Source organism: Lycorma delicatula, chromosome 2, assembly GCF_047948215.1.
Source record: "Lycorma delicatula isolate Av1 chromosome 2, ASM4794821v1, whole genome shotgun sequence".
NCBI lineage: Eukaryota > Metazoa > Arthropoda > Insecta > Hemiptera > Fulgoridae > Lycorma > Lycorma delicatula.
In genome coordinates, this window is record NC_134456.1 from 3382275 (window position 1) to 3408221 (window position 25947).

The 25947-nt window shown below is 28.5% G+C and overlaps 1 protein-coding gene across 1 annotated transcript; it reads left to right on the forward strand.

Moving 5' to 3' along the window:
* Window positions 1-202: 202 nt before the first annotated feature.
* Window positions 203-21635, forward strand: LOC142320426 (soma ferritin-like). Its single transcript, XM_075358171.1, has 3 exons — window positions 203-445; window positions 2333-2557; window positions 21135-21635. The coding sequence occupies exons 1-3, from the start codon at window positions 341-343 to the stop codon at window positions 21318-21320; spliced, it is 516 nt and encodes a 171-aa protein (XP_075214286.1). The 5' UTR covers window positions 203-340; the 3' UTR covers window positions 21321-21635.
* Window positions 21636-25947: the final 4312 nt, after the last annotated feature.

The following is a 25947-nucleotide window of genomic DNA, read 5'->3' on the forward strand; positions in this document are numbered from 1 at the left end:
AAGTTTTTCAGACATAGAAAATTAATAAGGGTTTTGTTATTATTTACTGGTAGTAAATTTCGATTTTTACAAATTGATTTATCGTGCTTTAATTTGAACGGTCTTATCTTTTTTTGGTAGTTTGCTAAACTGTTGGTTCGTTACCAGTGACGCAATTTTCGATTTGTAGAAGGAGAAGTTGGCTATATATATCTTGTGCGTAGTAAAGATGTAACAGTTCATGTTGTGTTGTTAGTAATTAAACGTAAATTTTAAATTGTCAGCTTCAGTGTAAGCTACAATTCTTAACTTAATAAAATAATTGTCAGCGCCCAGTGAGGTCTACAATTATTCTTTAAAAATGGCATTAAGTCAGATTCGTCAAAATTTCCATCTCGATTGTGAAAATGGCATCAACAAGCAAATCAATATGGAATTTTACGCAAGTTACGTCTACATTTCTATGGTATGTTTCTGTTTTGTTTTTTATCTTGTATAACTGCAAATTTTAATTTAAAAACTTGGGTTTTCCTTTTATTCCCATGGGAAACATGTATTCGTCTCTGGAGTGATACATTTCAATTCTGAACTTCCCTGTGCAAAAAAGTGAGTTTTTATTTTAAAAATAATCCAGTTTATTCAGACCAATAATTAATTTGATTAATAATAGACTTGCTTCAGTGGATTAATGAGTTAACCTCAAAAATCCTTTAATGTTTGATTAAAATTTTACTTAACCATAAAAGAAATAAAATGGCTGTAAAAAATGTGTTTCTTACTAAATATTTTGAGCTTAGAGGTAAGACAAATAACTTGTTTGCTCTACATAAATAGGAAGCAACATAACCTTTTGTTTTACACAACTATTCTATTAGTATGATGCAATTTTTCCAGTTTACTATTTACTTTTCATATTAATTCGTAGGTGACTTGTGGGTATGATAGTTAGGAATCAATGTAGTTGAAATTACAAAATAGGATTTGTGAATGCATTAACATGTTAGGGCCACCAGCTGCTAAATTAACTGATCAGTTTCTTCACAGCTAAGTTCAAGATATACCATAGCGTAATTCAAAAATTGTGAAAAGTAATTTTAGTTAAGTTTTTCACCTACTTAAACTATATTTTCATATAAACCTTTGAATAAAAAAAAACTTAGAAGCTCAATCTGCATGTTAACAATTTTATATGTAAAATTTAGGAAATCAGTTTCATGTTCAGTACCAGATTTACTCAAAATCAATTATGATTTGGAGCAAGATAAAAAAAATTATTCCTTAAAATAGAATAAAATTGAATTTTTCACCTCTGAAGTAACACTCATTCCTAGTTATCATTTGTTGGTAGGTTTACGTTGTCTGGTGAACATAAGTTGCAATAAATTAGTTGCAGAACAAAGGATGCAGCCCTTCAACAGGTCTAACAAAATGAAGCTGCATTAAATATCTTTGATTCTTTCAAATTATCTCGCTGCTTGGTTAATCTGAAAATTCATGTATATGAGTAAATATTAGTTTTCAACTGTAAAAATATTTTTGTGATTTTAATACATAATTTTTTAACACTTAAAATTTCTGTCAAGAGTTAAAAAATGTAAACTGTTACAAGAATGTTGTTACATTTACAGTGTGTTTTTATAACCTTAATAAATTTTATTATATTCAAAGATAGATGTCAGTTGCTGAATTTGTATTAGTGAAGTTATAATAGTAATAAATAATTTTTTTTAAATGATTGTTAATTACGAGGTTGTTAAATACATACTTTGATTTTTGATTTTTTTTTGTGTTTGGTTCGCTAAAAAAACTACAATACTGGTTATAAGTTGATAATTTTAAATACAGTTAAAATAAAAAAATTGAGAAAAATACAAAACGTTTATAATAGTTTATTGACCCAGCTAATTTAAAATTATTTTTTGAAAATGAACTTAAGCATTTAAGTGTTGAAAAGGTTAAAAGTGTGAATTGTAATTTTTTGTGTTAAATGCTTGTAGGTATTATGTTTAGAATGCATTAATTTTTCTAAATTAATCATGAAGAAAGTTTTACAAAGTGGAAGAGTTTATAGATTATGGTAACCCGCATATGTACCTTGAATTTTAAGACTCTTAAGTTAAAATGTTAGCTTTGACTTGTGTACTCCAAATTACCCATTTTTTATATTTGATGAAGCTTTTTGATAATTTGATCTTTACAAAGTTATATTAATAATTTTAGTTCATTTTAATCATTTAGACCTATTATGAATAAAAGTTATTTTAAAGAATTGCATTCATTCTATTGTATTAAATTAATTTTGAATTCCAAATACGGCTTCTTACTGATGTGATGTGTATGTATTATTTTTTAGGCATATCACTTTGACCGAGATGATATTGCATTAAAAGGGCTCAAAGAGTATTTCAAGAAACAGTCCGATGAGGAACGTGAACATGCTATAAAATTAATGGCTTACTTGAATAAACGAGGTGGCCGTATTGAATTGTATGAGATTAAACCTCCTCATCGTCAAGAATGGGGAACTGCTGAAGAAGCATTTGCTGCCGCTTTAGTACTTGAAAAAGATGTTAACCAGGTGGGATATGAGATTTTATTATTGGATAAATATTAGACATCATTATATTAATAATTTATTTTAACTAGTAAACTGTAATTTAACTTTTTTTTCTGTTCTTCCAAATCAAATTTTGATCAGTTTTCACCAATTTTTCATTGAAACATTAGTCAAATGTCTGTATCTGGTGACATGATTATAATCAATCATTATGGACATTAATAAATTGATAATTAGTAAAATTATAATGAAATAAATTTTAATATAGCCTCATTTAAAAAATAAAAATAAAAAAAACAGCCTCATTGGATTATGTGTTAATTAAAAAATATATGACATACTAATATAATTTTCTAAAATGCCAAAATAATAATATGATAATGTTTGTTGTGTGTGTATGTTTTAACTCATCATTACTAATGGCTTTAATGGTTGAACAAATATATCAACATAAAGAATCTCTGTACGTGTAAAATAAAATAAAAATATCAAATTATTTCTCACTATAGGTAAGAATGAGCAGTCAAACTTTTATTTTTAATTAGATTAAATCAAAATTATCTGATTGCTAAAAAAATTAAACTTAAATAATTATAAATAAAAAAAGTTTTTAAATGAATATATTTTATATTTATTATAGTCTCTTTTTTATTAGTATATTCATATTGGTTTAACATATTAAACTAAACCTTAAATAATGATTACTTTTAAAAAGACTTCATGTCTTTATAAAAAATAATTTTTATCTATGTCTGTGGGTTTGTTTGTCTGAATTTTAAATTATTTGTATAATGAAATTATATTATTTATTCATAAGCAATGTGTTAAATGGGTGTTAACAGATTAGTAAGCTTTTTGCTTTAGTGATTAGTAATGGATTATCTTTAAATAATTTATTTTTATTGAGTGTTAATTAATCGGTACAAGTTAATGTACTTTTTTTATGATAGATGTTGAATGGCTTATACTGACAGATTAAATAGACATAAATATTAGATAATACAGTAGTTTATTGTTATCTTACTATTTAAGCTAATGGTTTGTAACACATTATTTATCTCAATTGTATTTTAATGTACTACTTTTAATGGAGTATTTAAAAAAAAAACAGCGGCTGGTAATGTTCATATTCTTTTATTATACCAGTTTATCTGTATGCATAGGAATCTAACAATTGAAGTGTGTGTATGTTGCGGAGGGGAGCTGGGTGGGTTTACATACATGTCATTGTTTTATATCATATCATAGGGATTGCTTGTCTGAAGTTATGTTGTTAATTTTCCTGGTTTATCATTCATACTTAAAAAACACAAAATGGCTACTTAGTTCGGATTCCATGATAAATTGAATTGCCATATGTTTTTTTTTATAGCAACTTTGTTGTGATTATTTTGTAATTAATGTTGTTGTTGTAGTAGGTTTACTATCTTATCTCTTATTTGCTCTTGTCTTAGATTTAAAGGAAAATTATGCTTTTGCATGTTTTAATTATGTTTAAAATTTACATACTCTTTCTGTTGTTAACTTTGACTATATTACATTACAAAAAAGCCGTAAATAATTATACTTTCACTTAATTTGTAATGTTTTATCTTCTGTTTGTCAGTATTTATTCAAGTAACTTTATGTTAAAAGCAAAATTAATTTCTGTTTTCAGGTTAAATGTTTTATAGTTTTAATCTTTATTAATACTTAATATATAGCCTAGAGTGTAAAATAGGATATATATTCTAAGGAATTAGTTGGTATGATTTTACCAAGTAGGCACCTCAGCCCCGGATTTTACATTGCAGCCACTGGACAGGAAACTAGAATCGCTCTCTAGGTCTATTGATAGAGCTGCCCCCCTCATCAAATATGAAGCACTTAGTAACCCTGAAGTTCTTCATCTCCTCCTTAGAACAGATCTTTTATTTAGCTATATCTTGTGAAATATCAGCAGAGAAGTCGCCAAAAATAAGGAGGAGCATAAGAATAGAAGGATATGTATATTTTAACAATATTTTTTATTAGATATTTATTATCAGCAAGACAGTAATTGGCACTTGCTCAGGTAGTATGTCATTTTTATTCACAACATTACTTGTCTAACAGACTATTACTGTATGTGTAATTACAGTCACTGTTTACATTTTAAGATGTAAATTATAAAATTATTTATTTTTGAAGTACTATGCCAGATCTTATATACTCGTAGTTGAAAAAAAACTGTAATTAGAAGTAAAGGGAACAGTGATTTATGGGTGAAAGAATAATTTTTAAACATTTTATTACTGACAGATTATTTGTTCTGACAGATAGTTTAAAAGCAATCATAAAAGACTTTGTATCAGTTACATTTTTTCCTTGAGTGATGTAAGAAAACAAAAAAAAAAAGGCCACATCAAAGTTACTAGCTTGTCTTTAACAATGATTCTGTTAACAAAGGAATTTTGAAAAGTAGTGACTTCTCTAGATAAGTAGAACAGTGTATATAATTTATGTTCTGTGACTCGTGATTACATTTTAGCTTTTTCATAAAAAACACTGAAGAAAAAGTTATTTATTTTTATTTTACAGAGTATATAATACATCTATAAAAAAAATTATTCACTTGATTCATTTCAAGCTCTTTATCACTAATTATTTTTTTACACCGCCTTTGCAGCTTAATTGTTTGTTAAATATTCTATATCTTTATAAATATCTGTGCTCGATTTTTTAACCTACACAAATAAATCTTAATATACTTATAAATATTATATTTTATTTTGTTTACTTAAAACTATCTTTTTAAAAATATAAGGACTCCATAACAATCATTCATAAGAAAAAAGAAATCTTTAGTATTTTATTTGTAATCAGTGTAAGTTTTTAGTCAGAAATTCCTATTTTGCTTCATCACTTTTTAACAGTTACTTCATAATTTATTTTTACAGTTAGGGGATATTTCTATTACTTAAGTTTTTGCAATTCATTAGTAATGAAGATTATTTCAAAGCGTGTGAAGGATTTTCTTTTTAAAATATTTTAGTACAAATTAGTCAAAATTTACTTTTGATTATTAGAAATTGCTAGTCAAAAAATTATTAAAAAAAAAGTAGTTTTTTTTTTAGTGTAATTATAAATTCAGAAAAAGGAATTAGTTGTTTTACAGGTAATTTTGTTTAGATGAGTTTACTAAGATTGTTTATACATTCATTGAGAACTCTTGAAAAGCCAATAAGATTTTTGTGAAATTAATGAGCTAATTTAAACCGGTTACATTGAGAAACTTTTGGCTGGTTGGACAAATAATTAAGTAAAATAAATAAATGTGCATGGTGCTTATGTAACATTAGATTTAATGGATGAGCATAATAAAAAATGTTTAATTAATCTTATTATTCCCCTTTTCATAATTTTTAATTTGCTTTGTGGTAAGTATTCTGTTACTTGTTATTTAGTTTTATTTTTTTTTTATTTACTTATTAAAATTAAAGAATATATAAATTACATATACTTACTTCTTAGTTATTATTATTAAAGTGAAAGTTGGCTAAAACAGAACATATATAATAGTCAAGGTGATATTTTTGGAAGAGAAACAATTTGTTAGAACACAAGATAATCTTTCTTTAATCTCTGAACAAGTACCCTTTTCTCTTGTTAATTTAAATATAAAAGTAGAATCATTGAAATAAAAGAAGGTACCAAATATTTAAATAAGTTTTAGAAAATATCTATAATTTTGTTGTAATTGTGATAAAATTCACCGTCAAAAAACAAATTGTAAAACCATTATGTGCTGGAGAAATGTTTCAGTAATCAAATATTTGGAATGTGCTTTCAAATATTTTTATATTTCACATGAATGTTGTGAGAAATGCCTAGAAACAGAAAATTGTCATCTGTAGACGTTTATATCCGTTCAGGCATCTTTCTCCCCATTACTTTTAATAAACTGTGCAGCAGATTAATATTCTGGGTCTTTTCTGTTGTACGAGGGCTATTCGGAAAGTAACTTCTGATTCTTTATTAAAAAAAAACACCGATTGATAAAAGAACAATTTATTATTTACATCTTATAGCAACGTTTGCCGTCCAAATTAAGGCACTTGTCATATTTATAAAGAAGTTTTTGAATAGATTCGTCATAAAACTCTGCCGCCTGTGAATTAAGCCAGATAGTAACACCGTTTTTCAATTACTCGCAATACCGAGGACCGGAAGTTATCTCCAAATAGCCCTGATTTGAAATAAGGTTGAAACTTACTGCGAGACGTTGAAGAAATTGAGAAGGGCTTTACAAAACAAACGACGCGGCATGCCGAGTAAAGGCATCGGGTTTTTTTTCATCACAACGCTCGTGCGCATACTGCAGCGCGCACTCGACGCCAAGTCGACAGTTTAAAATGGTAGTTGTTTAACCGTCCTACATCATACAGACCTAATTCGACTCCCGGTGATTATTACCTTTTCCCGAAAATGAAGGAACGGTTAGCGATGCAGCGTTGTGAAAATGACGGGGAGTTCAAAAACTGCGTTGCCAGCTTAATTCGGCAGAGTTTTATGACAAAGGTATTCAAAAACTTGTTTACAGACATGACATCTCAATTTAAACGGCATTTTGTCGAAAAATAACTGCTGAAAGTTGTATATGATAAATTGTTTTTTTATCGATTGGTTTTTTTTTTTTTTAATAATGAATCTTGAGTTACTTAACGAATAGCTCTCTACTCCAGAAACCAAGATTTTTCTATTACATTAAAATAATGTAAATAATTTTTATTTACCAAAAATATCGCCTAGCAGCCTCATTTGTTTGTACATTTCAATGTTCGTTGGTGCTGAAAAAATAGTTTGCTTGTTGAATTACCTATGCTAATTTTAATGTTAGTCGATTGAATTTACCTCTTAGTTAACGTATATTTTTCAAAACGAAGCAAACCCGTTTTTGGTGAAATTGGGAGCCTTAGGGAATTCAGGACCTTTTCAGTTTACAATTAATAGATAATCATGTTGAAATTTGATCGACATATTTCTCGTTGGTAGTGACGTGATATATTTCATCACCGATAAGCCAATCGTAATTAAATTATTTATTTATCGTTTATCGGGTTGTGTTATATTAAATTTGAAAATTGTATCGCCTCAAGGTCATCTATTTATTGTTACTACTCTCCTTTGTCGGTTAAAATATGTAGTAGTTTAATAGATTTGATTCTAATAAACATTAACACTCGAACTTAATGCTAGTCGATCGTTTATAATCGTGCAAGTTATAGAGTGCGTTATAGGAAGCCATTGAAATGCGCGATGCGTTGGCGTTTAGTTTCTTTGGCGAGTTATTAAACAGGTTACATATTTGTGTAACCTTTCTAAGAACTCGGTCGGGGCCGTCCGGATTAAATTTTTTACGAACTCCGCAACATCTTTATTAAAGATTTAAAGATATTTATTATTTTAAGTGTATCCAACGTCTAAAATTATTTTTTAACATTATGTAATATTTGTTCACGTAATACGCATTTTTGTGTAGTATTTCAGTAGTTTGTGATCGCTTAATATAATCGTTAATGTATGCGATCAAGAGATCAATTTTATGTGTTTAGATCGTATAGGAAGGATAACTTGATAACTAACCTGACGTGATATAAGTATGAGACAAGACCGAAATTTTTTACCTCTTGTAATCTGTTAAAATTCATTTTTTTTTTTTTTGGTAGAAAAAACAGTAGGGTAGCTGTAATCAAGCGTAGGCCTTTAGTAATTGAAAGTAGACTAATAAATAAAAAAGAAGAAGTTTATTGAATTGTTTAACTGTACCTCGCCGAGTCGTATATTTCCTTTGATTTTTCTGCATTATTATGCTTTACGGCCTACCAAACGAAGTCTTAACAGATGCGATAGGTTTGTCATGAATAATACCCTTCGCTAAATAACTTAATAAAATTAAATTTATTTAAGATTGCTGCTAAAAAAAATGTATTATAAAAGCCTTTAAAAAGTCCAGTATTTCTTCCCTTTGCGCTCAGGATCTATTTTTGCAGTAATATGTACGATTAGAAATTTATGTTAACAGATCAATCAGTGTGTTATGACATTTCAGAATAAGTTGTAATTTATTATTCAGACTTTTTATATATAATACGTATTCCTCTTTTAAACGTTTTTTTCTGCATAATTAATTACATATGCAAGACATGAATTCGTTGTGTTCATGATCCGTGACACGGAGCCTTGTAGTGGCTTGCCGGCCGATGGATTTGTGTTGTGAATTAATATCTCGTAATTTGTGGACTGTAATTCTGAGAAAATAATGAACATGGTGTTATTAATTTCTAGTTAATTCGATTCTTAAAACTTTAAATCGTTTGATAACACATGTTGCTCGGCACGTAGAGATAACTCGACAGCGTTAAAGCAGAAGAACCTGGTTTTTAAATATCGATATAATTTTGTGAATTTATTATTATACAACGCAGATAGAGTTTTTATTTATTTATTATCATTTCCGATGCGTATTATTTTGCGTGTTTGTAATAGTTTAATTTAAATTTGATTAAATGGAGTCCCTTTTAATAGACGTAAAACTGTGTACTAGATTTGTAATAATTACAATTAAAGTTTCCTTTAATGTTTTTGCTAATTAAATACATTTATAACTTGTATCTGCGTATTTCGTACGTATGTAATTTTTTAATTAAAATTTGATTACAGTTAGTTCGTTATTAAGTTTTAAGAAATTTCATGCGATTTTGTAAATTTCTTATTTGAGGCTGCTTCTTTGATAACAAAATGTTTTTATGATGTTTTTTATCGATACGGATTTGTAGATGGCCTAAATTAAATATATTAAAACTATTTAATTTAGGCCATCTACAAATCCGTATCGATAAAAAAATAACAAATAATAACCTTAGCATAAATATTAGTTTAATTGATGAAATAATAAATTATCTATTTCGATTTCCATTGGCGGTATAACTTATAATATGTACATTATACTAGTAAGTTGTGCATTTATTTTTAACAGATTTCAAAACAGTTGTCTCTGTTAAGTGTGTGTGTGTGTGTGTGAGATATTTAATAATATAAATCTATTATATTGGCTGTTTGTAACCGTAACATGTCATGTGGTTTTTTTTTTACAGAAACGTTTTTATATAATTGAAAAAGTTTCATGTAGTTTACATTAATCAAATTACTAATGTTAAAAATTAATTTCTTTAGTCTTAGAAAATTATGCATACCTTTCAATGTACTTGAAAATCGAAAGAAATTGGTTATTTTTTTATATTACGAGGGGGTATTTAAATATAATTTTATGTAGAGTTCATTTTTACTTAAATCTTAGACATTAAAAGGATCCGTAGAGCATATATAATAATATGAAATGAGTATCGGTCGTTTCGTGAAATTGGCGTAAAACAGGATACTAGTTTGTCTATCGAAATTCAGTCGTGCAAAGAATTAATACATGTTGTCTTTTGTTAGAAATTGTGTCGCAGTATTCTTGTGCCGCCGCAGTTAATTCCGTTACTTACCCGATAGATGACGCGGAATAACCTTTAAGTACTCTGCGAATTATATATATATATATATATATATATATATATATATATATATATATAAACCGTTCTAAATGAATCTGCTTGCCGTTTAAAAATAGCTAGCCATAGCTAGAATTATACTTTTGTTTCCCATCGATAATATATATCTTCTTGGAATATGCTTACGTATAAGATTAGATTCGAAATAAGTTTGGTAAATGCGTTTATCGTTCGCAATATGCATGCAATGTACTACGTACAGAATATTGTATTATGACGTAATACAAATGTCATCTTTTAATTACCGATACTATTTTTCCCCTCCCAGTATTTTACAGTTGTAATAATCTATCATTTTTGTACGTAATGAAATTTGAATTAGGTTTTCATTTTATAAAAAAAAAATTAATGAATGCTAGCTATCATTCGCCTACAAAAAAGCCAGATTTTACGTTTATAACTTAACTGTGCTGATTATGATAAACGTGTTTTACCAGGTTTAAAAGCCACGATTTCTTTAAGTTTGTTTTTTAATTTATATATTGTTGTGAAGAAAAATTTGTTCAATTAAAAATTATATATACAGTCTGAGTAAAATTTATTTTTTGTTTAATGCTTTGGAACGGATAAGAAGCAATATTTGTTATTTATATAGAAAACTAACAAAATATTGTATAAAAAGGACGCTAATATAAGCCAAACGCGTGATAACCTTTGAAATGCAGAAAAGCGCTTTTCGAAAGAGGTTTTTTTGTAATAAAATAAATTTCTGAACGATAAGTAAAATAAAACCTTACTTATAAATTAAAACTGAAATTCCTTACTGCAGTTAAGGGTCGCTATATTGATCCAGTCGAACTGTCAGAGAATGAAATTCATCGGTTTGCGTTACTATTACCGTGCAAGTTATAACCGAAATATGTACTTGTATGTGGTGAAAGCCCTTTCACGACGAAAAATGTTAATTAGCCTTTTAATTGTAGTTTAGTTTGACGCCCTTAATACTAATCGCGTTAATGTAAACTGTTGTCTTAAAACGAGGAGTTTGAAGCTTTAAAACCCCGCTTGTAATTACGTAAAAACCGACACGGTTATCGGTCTTCATAATGATCAATAGCCGGAAACCGTTAGTCTGAAACCGCCTAAATTGAGCGAGGACATCGAGGCGAGATTAAACAAATAGTTTGAAAAGACAAATGTTTATACTTTTTGGGGATAATTAAAAAACAATTTAAAAACATTATAATTTAAAAAATATAATGCTATTATGAAGCGCTAAAAGATATAATATTAAAAATAGATGTAACTGAATTAAAGTTAGGCTCTGATAATCCTGAAGTTAAAAACCCGTTTAATTGCAAATTGTTCACTTTTACGCAGTCGAGTAGTCTATATTGATTACTGTTTTTACGCGACTCGCAATATGTGTTTTGCGAACACGTTTCAAGGTTATGGCCTCCAAGTTGTTGGAAACGATTATTTATTCTCAGAGTACATTGTTTTCTGGTACGATAAATGTTTCAGATAAGCTCTTAAAGTTTAATACGGTTTGTAATTACTAGATTTTACTGAAAAATACTAAACTATCTGTTAAATTTATTTTGCGGTCTACAACTTGAGTAATAATTTCGATTCGCGTATTCGTTCGGTTAAACTACTTAATGCCTTTTCTTTCTCCTCGTGTGTTGCGTTCCGTTTGTTCGGTTTATGGACTTTTTAAAAGGGTCGTTAAGTCATCGACGTCTGTTAACCTAGTGTCGGTGTGGAAAGTAATGTTTTGATGTGAAACTACGTTAAATGTTAAAAGCCTTCTCTTGAAACCTTATTATCTATTTCTGTGCGATATATGCTAATAATGTTTTACTTTTTGACATACCCTTAAAAAAATATAAGTTCTTAGAAATGGAGTGTGCGAGTTAACAATGGCCAGGGTGTTTCTTATCAATGTAATGACAATTCGCACAATCTAACGGCCTGGTAAGCCAAATCAGCAGCATCCTTCGTCCTTTGTTTTAGGTCTATTTACGGATTTCTTTTGTTTAAATATTGTATACTTCCGTAATAACCTACTTTTTTTTTTAATAAGACCTTATTTTCTACATACTTGAACGATAGAGGAAGGTCTCCCGTATCTGGATATGTACAAACCCGGTTTGTGTGAAATTAGCTCTTATCGTGTAATAAATTATGTCGGTTTTCTTTCGTTTTACGTTATCGCTTGATTCATGTCGAACGATCGATTAGGTATATGGTATGTCAGGAAACGGAAACGTTACTCAAAACGGTCAAACGGTCGAAGGTTAAGAAATCGTAAACGAAATTGAAATTTCTGCTAAACGTAATTCTGAAGGAAGTTATTTGTCGTTGTCCATCGTTGGATTTTGGAATTTTATCTTTTTTTATACTATTAAAGATCGACTATAAATGAAATTAAAAATTACATAATTATGGAAATATTATTAATGCAGACCCTTCATAAATTATTACGAGTTTATCCGATAGATTTTCTGAAGAAAGGACTAGTTTGGTCGTACTACGATCGACTGTGTTTTTAACAAGTCTAATTTACGCGTGCCAATATCGATATCGATTACTTTATAATTTCCTCGTCTTGTTTGTAGCTTCCAAAACTCAAACGCTTTTCAGAATACAATCTTACACTTAAAGTTACAGTATATCGCCTTAACGCATTATTTACTTTTGATCTGTTCCTTGTCATCACGCCTTAGAAATATTTTTCGTAATACCAGATTTTTAAGAATATTTGTTTCGTCGACACCTTTGTTTTTTTACTATTATACTGCGATGGAAAATCGCTACCGGTGAAGTTTTACATCTCGGGTAACGGTTAAGCTATCGTATAATTTTAATCGTTAGTCGTGTAATTCGACCGATAATTCGATTTAAACTTTATTAACTTAACGCGTATAAAAATGAATTATTGCGATTATCGTCATTCTACAGAGGCCGTTAAGGGGATTTATTTCTTTCGCTTAAGCGCTTAATAAATTTTAAAGTTTATTGTTACGCGTAATACTTACCGTTTTTCGTTTTAGGTTCTGCGGATTATTTTCTCCCGTGGAATAATTAATTCAAGGTCGAAAGATTATTAATTCTGCATCACGCGTTTACTTTCTTTTTGCATTTTTAAGGTTTTTGAAACCCGTTCACAAAATTTACGTCACTAACTCCTGTTATATAACTATTGTACCCTTTTCCTATCGGTCTTTGGTCGATGAAGAATGTTTCAAGCCCAGGGGTAAAGGTTTGCGTTAAAAATTCGCTCGCCGTATCGGGTTAACAAAATATATAGTTTCTGTCTGTTAGCGTCGTAGTCGTATAGTCGATTATTTTTACCGCCCTGCAACTTCAGAAGAAAAGTAACGCGTTTCGCAAAATAATTTTTGTTACATTCCTCGATTTTTAACGCTTATAATTCCGCTTTTCTTTAAGCGTTACCGGTAATTCTTGTTCGTTTCTTTATTCTTCGCTAAACTCTATTCTTCTTTAAACGTTCGCTAAACTCGCTTGCTTTCTTACGGTGTCGAAATAACTTATTTTTCTTGCCGACCGTTTAGTAAACCGGATTAATAGGTTTTCTATCTCGAAAATATTTGTGACCGATCTGTATCTTTTAAACTGTTATCGATCGATTTAAACATTTTCTAATCGTCATACGGAATTGTAACAAAAAAATATACCTAATATTTTTAACTATTTTACAGTGTCACTTTTTACAGTGTCGATATTTTTATTCGGTTTTATTTTGTGTGTTTTCCGATAAATATAGAGTTAAAAGAAGAATACGAGTAAATTTTCTGATTCGTTACAACTCTGAAACTGTTTTTGTATGCGTAATTTCCGTTATCGATTAACGTTAGTTTTCATAAAAATGCGTCATTAATATTGCACAATGTTGTGTCGATTCATATTTCGTTGTGTTTTCGCTGGCACCAATGTTTTTTGAACCTATTTTTGTAACATTACGAAATGTATGTGCGTGCGGGCACTTAAACGTAAATGGAAATTTGCAAACGTCACCTAACATACGATGCCCTGATATCTTAAGTATTAAATTTATACGCGCGATCAGAAAATGAATTTGCTGACGTGTTAGTTGCCACTTAACGACAAATGTTGTAAGATAAATAAGAGAAGGGATTTCTTTATCGTTGTTTATTTTTATATGTAGAAAGAACTATTTATATCACCACGTTGAAAACAGGGCGAGGCGGATACCAATTTCGCGGAATTTTGATAACAGCTAACTATCCACACTAAAAGAGAAGCTTAACATAACGTTTACAACCTTATTCCGTTCTTTGCGCTACTTTGCTGACGATGATGAATTAAAACAAAAAAACTATATTCTATATTTTTTTAAATATAGAAAAAACTGAATATAAAATATTAAAAAACCGTTTCAGTAATTTTCTTTTACCTTCAAGCCGCTTATTCTATCTTGTTCTACATTAGGATAAAAAAACAGTTGTTTTTATTTTTTTGTTTGATTTTTTTGATCGTATATAAATTGGTTGATAATCGTACGCGTTGCAACAGCATAACGCATATGTTCTGTTTGTTTATTCGTGTAACGAGAAAAAACAAATTATAGTACTGTAATATGATAGCCATAAAGACATTTTATTTTTATTGTAAGTTTGTAACCGTTGCTAATCTGTACTAATTCTGCGAAACCGGTTGATAAACAATAAATTTTAATACCTGTAAAAATGTTTGCCTTTCAGTCTCGCCATCGAACTTTAAAACTTTTAGATTCAGATATTAGTCGACGTTGAAAGTTATACGTTAAAGAATGAAGTTCTCTCCGTTCTTGCAACCGTGCCGAGAACGGATAAAAATAGCGTAATACGTGAAAACAAACCGATTCCAAGGTACCTTGCTAATAGACAACTGCCTCGACTAGATTTACGTATTTGGTTCTAAGGCTTTTAATTTAAATATGCGTCGTTTCGATTTTTGTTGCTGTATTCCGACAAAATATTCAGCGTTTTCAATTTAGTACGATTCATATACGTAATCTTGGTAATACAGATTGATATTTTCTTCGTTTGTCTAATGGACGGGCGTATATTTCGTTGTACACGGTGTAGCCGTTGTTATTTGATTACTACCGTCAAAACCGAACAGACGGCCTTCCTAATACATCTACAGGGCCGACTAGATTGTAGCCGATATTAAATTATCTAAACTAAATTTGAGCCGATCGGTGAATATTATTTTTTACTCGTGCGTAATCGTATAATACGTAAATGTGTATCGCGTGTGAACGCATTTATATAATGTGAAATTATATTTATATGTATTATATAAATGACATTTTGTTTGCAAATATATACTTGTGAAGCCAGCCGTACTGCAAATAAATATCTATCTCCTTAATATTTTGAATTGTGCTTTTTTTATCATTTTGCTAGATTAATCAGGAAATGACAGATTAAGAACCGGTTAAAACAGACTATATTATTTATTGAAGCTGAAATTTTAATCTTTTAGCCTAGTAATAGGAAGTTTTTTCGATGCCCTTATGAATTCATAATTAGCATATTGTCTAGGTTAACAGTTTGACTGCCACACTGAAAAATGCAACATTTCCAAGGATGGTATAATTATTTTGCTAAAAATATCCACCGGTGCTGCCATTTTTTTTTTTTCAATTTCAATAAAGGTTTGTTACCCTATTGCTAATGTTTGATACGAATTTCACTTTGCGATTTTACTTTTGGAAATATTCAAAAATAAAGTTGAAACATCAATTTGTGTCTCGGCAACCATTAATAATGAAACATTAATCGATGTCTCAGAATGTGTAACGTGTTTTAATTGAATTATAATATCTTTTACGTACTTGCAACCGATTGTATTTATTTTTAATCCTACAAGTCCAGAATTGTTTGAATACTATGCTTATTAATCGCTGTACTTTTTTTAACATAAATTACTAAAAGTCACAGTCTTCTGTATTAAAATCACATTTTTTTATTTTAATTATACTTTGAATTGAGATTTTTAAAGTAAAATTTGAATTTAGTATTTTTAAGAGTACTTTATATTAAAATCTAACTAAACTTTGTCGGTAAACGATTAAAATTAATTCACATTTTATTACAACAGTTTTCAATTATGTTTACTTTGCTTTTATTTAGTATTTTTCAAAAAACCATTCTTTAATTTCAAACTTAAAAAAATAATAAACGATAATATTGCATCTTAAGTTACAATATTACATTACACTGACATCATTTGATGTCTCATAGCAGTCAACCTGTTAAATTTTGAATGTGAAACCTATATTCTTGTGTTACATTCCTTTTCTAGTGAAACTTGTTCGATGAATAGAAGGCATACATGGTTTGTTGTCAGGCCATTACAGTTTACTTTACCTTCTGTTGTTATGAATTTTAATAGCTTATAATATTATTTATAAAAATAAATTAAATACACTAAATTATCAGCGTGCTTGTAATTGGCTGAAAGTAATATAGGCATGATTGAGGAGTACTAATTCGGCTTGTCAGTCTTCAAAATATGTAAAAAATTGTTTTCAAATGTTGACTATTTTTATTTTTCTGCAAGTCTGTTTTTATTTCACTATTTCAGCTTCTATGAGTTTTTTCTTTTTTTAAGTAATTCTATTCACCTCTTTCGGGTGCAATTCAATTATTGTCCCTCTGCGCTGTAGTTAACGTAACTTGAGACTTTGTACACTTAGTAAATAAAAGTTGTAACTAATTTTTATTTTAATAGTTTTTTTTTTTTTACCTCAATATAATCCTTATTTTAATATTTAAAATTCATACATATATTTCTCATTGTAATTTGTATCACATTTGTCATTATAGTTCCATTTTTCAAATTATCATAGTTTAAAAACAGCCATAAAGTGTGCAATTATAACTTTTTTCTGTCAGAATTGCTGGATAATTAATTCATCCAAAATATGTGAGCGCTTGCTTCATATGTCAGCTAATAGATGAAAAGAGAAGATATGAGTGATTAAATCATTCACATTTTATAACTCCTCTCTAAAGATAAAAAAGTATCCATATTTGCCCATTTTTAGAGGTAGAGAATTAGGACAACATGCTTTATCCAGCAAACACACTTATTTGTAGTGAACAGGAATTTCTCATGAGTGACCTCTCAGAAAGCATGAATTAATCCCCTGGCAAACCATACAAACAGATACAAAGGTTGCTCTGACATTCTCAGCCGGGAGAAAATCTTGTAGAATCTGCCCCCTCTTTTATTGAAGAAAGGAGATGAGATGAATAAAATAAACAACAAATGAGAATTGATAATAAATATTTGTTCATACATTTTATGAAATGTATACAAATATTGAGTTAGTTGCCATCAGTCAGTAAATGAGGGCTTTTCCCAAGCTGGTACATTTCCCTAGATTTTGTACTAGTTCATATTTTAAACGGAAAATTTTATAAAAATGTTAATGCTGTTCTTCCTAACAACAGGGAATCTTATTGTTGGATAGCTTATGCAAAATAAGTATGCTTATGTCTTATCTTGCTTATTACTTAAATGTTACTTAAATCACTTTTTCAATTCTTTTTCTTTGGATAGATTGTTTTTTCATACATTTTTTATTAATACCGTTACACTTTCTTGTGATATATCAGGTATATTTTAATTACATCATATAGCTATAATGTTGCTTTGGCATCTTCAGAGCAAATTAAATGTTTGTATTAATGATTGTTATTGTGCAGTAAGTCAAAGGAATGTTGTAGAATTTTAATGTTAAATAACTAAATTGAGTTACAAGCTAGCATACATTTATTAAACTGTTTTTACTGCATAAAAATTTATCGGTTATGAAACTTGGGGTTGTTTAAATTTTTTCAGCTGTTTGAGGTTGTTATTATGAGGTGTTACTTATCCTATCAACAGCCCAAAGTGGACATCTGTCTTTTTATACATTCCTTTAAACTTTACAAGATAAAGAATAATAAATCTAATTTGACAGTAATTTATTCTCCTTGCTAAAACGGTTACTGAAGATCATTATCTTCTTTCTTAAATCTGATTGATTGACCGTGGAAACTTATAAAATAAAACCAAGAAGTTGTCTAGTCAACCGATCTAAAGCAAAACTTATTAACTTAACTGGTAAAGTCATATAGAATCTTTCTTACAATATTTTTAAAAATAATTTTTACCTGTCAATTTAACTTTATGAAATAAGTTGTTTTTATTAGTCCATCATTTGTTCAACTTGTTCATCAAGGATTTTATCATTTGAATGGAATATTCCATTTAAAAAATCGATAAAGGTTTTGTTTTAATGGTAACAAGGAAGTGACTTATATTTCCTGTTTACAGTCTATGATGTGATTGCCTACTCTCTGAATATATTTACGATTTAAAAGCACAGACAATCTATAAGACATAATGAGTAAGGCTCATTATCATCAGTTTTGTTTTCAGTAATTTATTTTAATATGGTGTTCTTGTCATTTTTAAGTTTTAGTAGAACCGTGTTGTTGTCTATATTATCTATTTTTAAATGTAATTAATTTATTTTTTTTAAATATACTTTTGTGTATGTATTTATTAAAATACATCCTATTGCCCTACCTAGCCTTCTCTTAAATTTTGACTGTACTATAAACTGAACTTCTGTAGGGTAGGGTTCTTTGTACCTGACAAAATCCAGACCCACATGCACATGTGGGACTGTATTAATTATCCATTTTCACATGTTCATATCTAGTTTATAGAATTAAAAAAAAGTCCTTAACTGTTATTATTCATACTTTTAAAAAAATTAACTTTCTAATAATGTATAAAGAGACTTGACATCTTTTCTTTTTAGAAGTTTGAAAAATGAAAAATATCACCTATGTTTATAAAACATACATTTGTAAGTCTTTTCATTACATATCTGTATATTTGAAAATCATTTTGTGAAAGATTAAAAGCGCTTGTAGTGCAAGAGTTAAAAGAATCTATTGTAGTTGTGTTTTTTAATATACTCTTGTTTTTCTGCAGTACAGGTAAATTGAAAAATTGTACTTATCTATTTTTCAATAATGTGTAGGCTTTAAATTATTGTAATTGACATGCTATTGAAAAAATTTCAACTGTATATGTTCTAGTAATTAGAGTTATTGAGTACTTCAAAATTATTTGTTATCATTAACTGATAAGAAGTAATTGAAATATTTATATTATGAAATGTGTATATATAAAATTGATTAAGGTTCTATTGTGAACTTTGTCATTATTTTTGTTGGATTTTTAAGTGTTTATTTTTCTGTACTATCCACCCTTGAATTTTATCTGTAGAATTGGTTTTAAAAAGTGAGGTTCAAAGGTGAATAGTAACAAATATTTGTTTGCACACTGCACCTTTTGTATAAATATACTCTCTCTGTGTGTGTGTGTATGTATATTTTTTTTTTTTGAAAATTCAAATAATTCAACAACATATTGACCACTGTGGTAATTAGATTTAAAAAATAACAAATTAATCACAAAACACAGTAACAGAAAACAAAAAAAATACTAATACCAAAAGTCTACTTTCACGCAACATCAGTCTGTACACAATTCTAAAATTACATTAACTAATAACAAAAAATAAATAAAAATTTGTAGTTAAGAGTGGTTATGTTTTCTAAATTTTTAAGTTTTTATTTCTTTTTTGTTAGTTAATGTCATTTTAGAATTGTGTACCGACTGATGTTCCAGGATCCCACAAAAGTCGACTATTGATGTTGGTTTTATGTACGTTTTCTGTTATTGTGTTTTGGTGGTTAGGTTTTTGAATATATATATATATATAATTTTTTATTTCATTTTACTTATTTGTCTGACCTCCTTTCTGTAATACCATGTAACATAAGTACTTAGTGGTCGAGGAAAACCAGTATTTAATGCCTGACATATACATCACTGGCAGTGAAGTTATAAGATAAGGCTTTTAAATTATTATAAGAGCAGAATCAACTGATAAATAAAATTTATTAATAGTAAATTAAAAATATAAAAACATTGCTTGGTTAGCTCGAAGGTTGTTATTATAAACATATTGGAGCATCAACACATTATTTTTGTTGGTTTTTTTAAAGATGTATTAAAAAAAATGGGTAAGTTTTAAAGTAAAAGCTACAGTATCTAAGGAAATTAAAATAAAAAGAGCTTGAAATTTCACCAATGTCAAATAATATTCCTCTAAAAAATGTATGTAATTCTTGTTGATGAAATGATAGTGATATTTAGAAACCTTTCGCTTAAATCAATTTTAGAAATAATAATTAAAAGAATGAATATTTCTTGTGGGCAGTTGTTTGTGCAGATATATAGTGAATTACTTATAATTATTTAAATAAACCTTCTGACTTGTAAATAACTGTGAGATTTCAGTTGTTTTTAAACAAAATGCCCCGTTAAACTGTTTTGTAGATTTTGTCTGGAATCTAATAAAAATCTTCACAAAAAGATAATTTCTAATAGTGCAAGGAGTAACCAATTACACAAAAGACGACAAAGCTTCTTCAGACTAGTAATAAACAAAATGAATTTGCTTGTTTCCACTTGTTAAAAAAATATGATCAACAGTTGCAATGCTTGAATATGCATGATTAAGCAAAAGTGTAATTAATATAACAAATAAGAATTTGTACACAACTGTGTAAATAGCATTAAAGATAGGAAAATAAACATTATGGTGTTTGTTCATTACTCCTGACACTTAAACAGATTTAATATTTTATTAACTTATTTTTATAGTACTTTATTAACTTCCCAATTTTCAGTTACCATCTGTTGAACCAGATTTCAAATATATCTTTTTTACTTTTCTGAGTTTCCATATCTACGAATTACTACCCTCAGCTTGAATAAATGTTAATGTTTCAGATTACAAGGGTGATGGCAATTATAATTTTATGTATAAATTTTAAGTATAAAATTATAATTTTATTATTTTAATTAAGCTACGCTTCAGAGCATAGCTTTGGATTGCAGGTTCTGAAATTTGTGGACTTTCATTACGCGGTGAAGTATTTATATTTAATATTAATCGTATTTATTAATTACAGAGTTTACTGAATCTTCATCAAGTCGCAACTAACCATAATGATGCTAGTCTATGTGACTTCCTGGAATCGGAATACCTGCAAGAACAAGTTGAAGCCATCAAAGAAATTGGTGATCATTTGACTAATATTCGTCGTGTTGGAGAAGGTTTGGGTATCTTTATCTTCGACAAGGAATTAAAATCTTAAGTGTATATCGCATTTATTACTTATCATTCCAGGCCATGTCACTTATATTTAATCAGGCTAGTAGTTTTCATCGTCTTGGCCTTAGTTATGTGCTAGTTTATAAGTTTATCCAGAATAAAAATATGTTTTGTTTCCACATTGTACTCATTAATTGGTATCGGTTATCTTATTTTTTCCAAAGTAACTCCAAAAGATTGTAAAAGAAAGTCAACTAAGAAAAACTATTGTAATTTACTTGCTCTTTATGTGTAATTTTGTTGAAACATGTCATTAAAAGATAAAATTAAAAAAAAATGAGGAACTTTTAAAATATTATATTCTTCTTTTTTTTCTCCTTATTCTTTACCTCATCCTTTTTCTGTATTATTTATATTACTACTTATTGTATTAGCTATAAATTTTAGAATTACTGCTCAGGATATTTTTTAGAAAAGTTAGTAAATAGGTGACTAATGTAACTTGTTATGAAGTGAACTTTTTAGTATAATATTGTGCATATTTATCATTGAAAAACTTTATTTGGTGTATATATTGTTATTATTTGTCAATGTTAAAATTGTTACTTAAAATTATAAGGTTTACAAAAAATATAAAATTATTTAGAAACAATGTAAAATGTAATTTTTTACTTAAAAATATAATTTACGAGAATTTTGTTAATCGATAAATTAATCTCCATCAGACGCTTTAAAGCTTCCATGTGGCAAAATGGAAATAGAATTTTGTAATTTATCTATTTTTAATTCATATTTTATTCATACATTAAGATTTAATATATGTGTAATTAAGTCTTTGTATGAAAAAAAAAAAATTTTGTTTTTCAAGACTGTCATTTGTGTTTGCTGAATGCAGCAAACAAGTTGTTGAAATTACTTTATTATAAAAAATTTAGAAAGTTCCATTTTATATATAATTTAAAATAATGCGTAAACCATAATTGAAATACTTACTTGGCAATATAATCTCTTATCAAAGTCCTTAGAATATTTTACAATACTACTGCTTTATAATGGTACCAACTTCCATTTCCTATATCTAGTTCATACAATACTTTTCTTGCTTCTGTATACTGACATAAATTAAATTTTGACATAAGTAATCAAATGAGAGTAAAATAATGTACACATAAAGAACTCTTTTGTTATTGTCACATTAATTTCTGAAATCGGGTATCTCTTTTATTACAGCAGTTGCTCCATCAAACCAGTCGTTACTCTGATTTTGCACCACCACCACATAAACATAATTTTTGACATGCTGATGTGCTATAATTTGATGTTTTTTTTTTTATTATGCCATTTTGTAAACCCCCAATATCCTTTAAATAGTTTCACATGTGTTTATCTGTTTTAGGGTCCACAAAGTAGTATTTATGTTCATTGTCATGTGGGTGAAACCCAATTATTTGATATCGTCAGTGATATATACATGCCATTAATCCAAATATAATGTGTTGTGCCTTGTTAAATATTTTCATGGATGACATTCATTAAGTTGCCAAAAGATTGATCTGGTATCTTGATGAGAAAGTACTCTTCTGTTTTCTGACGCTCCAAAAAAACCCACTGATCCATTTTTTCTCTGACAAACTATACCCTCACTGTTCTCCAGGACCACTAATTTCTCTCTTAATTCTAATTTCTGTTACATTCATACATTCCTTCTGCATATAATTATCCCTGCCGCATGCTCTGTCATATTCGTACCATTTCAAAGATCTTTATTGATTTGACCATAAATACATGAATTGGGCGACACAAATGGTAGCCTTGAATTAGTAACACTTGTCGGTCTGTATACCGATTTTAATAAATGTGCATCTGTTGCAGTCATTCCTTCTGACATAAAACTTCTTATGGTATTTTCTGAAAATATATTTGTCAGGAAGGATGCCATGTCTCAGAAAGTTTTAACAGATGCTTCTTCACTGGCAGAAAGATATCAAATTCTTATTCTTAAAATATATCTTCACAGAATGACAAACGTTCAAAAATCATACTGTGTAAACAGGAAACCGGATTACTGTGGTGTATGAAGTAAGTCATAGAGTGGAGCTTGGATAAGCATAGAAATAAATAGTATACAGCAATTAACAATTGAAAAAAAATTAACTGATGTCACTTAACCTGCTTATTTTATTATTATTATTATTCAACTCTGTTTCTGTTATTGAATTTGTTGGAAGTTATTAAATTTCAAATTCTACTTGTTAGAAACGTAGATTTCTAACTGCAAAATTTAAGTGGTGCCATTATGAAATACACGTTCCCGTTTTGTTTTGAAAAATGAGATTTTTTTGAGCAGTTGTTTAAACAGGATGAATAATGGTAAGTTGCAATATAGATAATTTTACATAATATATAAATAATGTTCTTGTTTATCCGTTACCATTTTTCAAGAATCAAGATTGGAATTTATCATTGGAAAAATATTGTTTGCAAATAGTTTGATAAGGCAAATGAGAAACTATCTTCTTTGGTCGATAGATAGATTAAAAATGGGAGTGGGAGACTTGGCTATACAGATTAGATACCTCGGTCATTAGTTAGCATCTTATACAACTCCCTCCTTCAGTATAGGAAAAACCTGGGATAAATTCACCATCCCGCTAAGCTCCAATAAGGTAGCAGCTGCCCTGCAACTACTAGAAAAGATATTTAACTAGGATTATTGTATTGACCTAGCCCTTGTGCCACTTGCCGAAGAAATAAGTGGGAAGAGGAAGGTGACAGTCGTACTACAGGATTGACCTGGCTAGTTTTCCATCTTGCCTAGGACCAGTCCTTCCGCACTACATTCTATTGTTAGTCTTACAAGAGATGGGATATAAATTTTACTCTGTGATCCCATGAATGTTTCTTCAGCTCGTACAAGTTTAATTAAAATTTTAGTTTGTTGTATTACTTAAGTCCTACTTCAGTCTTCAAGTATTGATTTTAAACATTAATGTTACATTCTCCTATTATCTTACTTAGATGTTTTTTATTAATATGTAAACATGATTATTATGAAAGATAAGAATATAGCAAGTGCATTCTGATGTACTTGAAGGTCTGTTCAAAGACAAGGAAATCCCTAATAGCTGCTACTAATCTTTTATGCAAATATTTACCATTTGTGAAAAAATCATAAAATAACATTATTAAATGTGAAACCTTGGGAATGCATTATTGAGAGAATAGAAATTCTGAGAAGCTGCATAATAATCTAAATTTCAATTTTTAGATTTAATTTTGTTTAGGATCCATAATTCAAAAAGATTTTGAAAGATTTTCTGATCCAAATTGAGTAGGAATTTTTATCACGCATTTTTTAATTATGTAGGAATTGCTTTCATTCATTTTCTTCAATTGATGGCAATTTTGACATTTTCTAATAATTATTGCAAATGAAAAAAAATTTTACCACACTAACAAAATCAGGTTTTCATTGCACAGTTTATTCGTGCTTTGCATTTTTTTTTATAATTAGAAGGCTACGTGCCTTAGAAAGCCCACAGTCTTGTCCATTAGAAAAAAGTTTCTGAGCTTTGCTTGGTCTTATAGTAAATAAGAAATACTGTGTAAAAATTTTTTAAATATTTAATAATTGCTGAATTATGCTGCAGGAAAAAAAATTTAACATTACAAAAAATGTTATTTTTTGGGGTAATCATAACTTAACCCAATACAAAATACAACCCTAATTAAGTTGTTATGGAGGAAGTTGCATTAAAGATTGCTAAAATATCAGATAACCTGATTTAAATCAAAACTAAAAGCACCTTTGAGTTCAAGGTTAATTTAATGTTTCAGCAATTTTTGTATAAAAAAACTATTCATGTTATAAGAACGAATACATTTTTACATTTGTAATTGTGAACTATATTTCATCCAGTTGATATTACTCAGAATTTCATAAAAATGTCTCCTTGTATAAAATAGGAATAAGGAAATATTTTTGTTATTTGTGTTTGTGCATAACCACATGTGTGTGTACTTTTATTACAGAGCGTGGTTGACTGCTCATACATAAAAGTATTTTGGTTATTAATTTATATCTCAGCAGTAACTCAAATAAAACTCGAATTATTTTTAATTAATGTTTAAGTTATACATATCTCAAAGTTTCAATGTTAAATCTGTACAATCAGCTGGGTTGGGAAATCCAGAATGTTAACTTAAAATGGGCATATACATATTTATATTTTGTAAAGGTAAGACAAAAGTGTTTTAAGTTGTTAACTTATTTTCAGGCCCCTGATATTGGTGAGGGATGATAAATAATAAAACAAAGTATATTTAAGATTCAGTTATTTAATTTTCTAAATAAATTAACATATATATATATTTTATCTATTCCGGGTTCATGAATAACTGCTTATTAAAAGAAGCTGGTATGGTGTACTGCATGCAGTGATAGTGAATATTCTCAATATTTTATGGTGAATTTATAAATAAATTTTAAACCATTTTTGTTCACCGTACTCCTGTTTTTTGGCAATCTCGTGGATATTTTCTATTCTCATTTAAACATTCACGAGTGATTAATAAACCTATTTTTGCATTATGAGTAGCTCATGCACTTGTATATTCACATTCCCTATCGTACTGCAACTACACAAGATTAATGAGATTCAGACATTATG

Excerpts from the sequence above, each read along its gene's own strand:
- LOC142320426 (XM_075358171.1), top strand. The coding sequence starts at position 341 with ATGGCATTAAGTCAGATTCGTCAAAATTTCCATCTCGATTGTGAAAAT. Across the intron at positions 446-2,332 it reads GTTACGTCTACATTTCTATG|GCATATCACTTTGACCGAGA; the intron begins GTATGTTTCTGT and ends ATTATTTTTTAG. Across the intron at positions 2,558-21,134 it reads TTGAAAAAGATGTTAACCAG|AGTTTACTGAATCTTCATCA; the intron begins GTGGGATATGAG and ends TATTAATTACAG.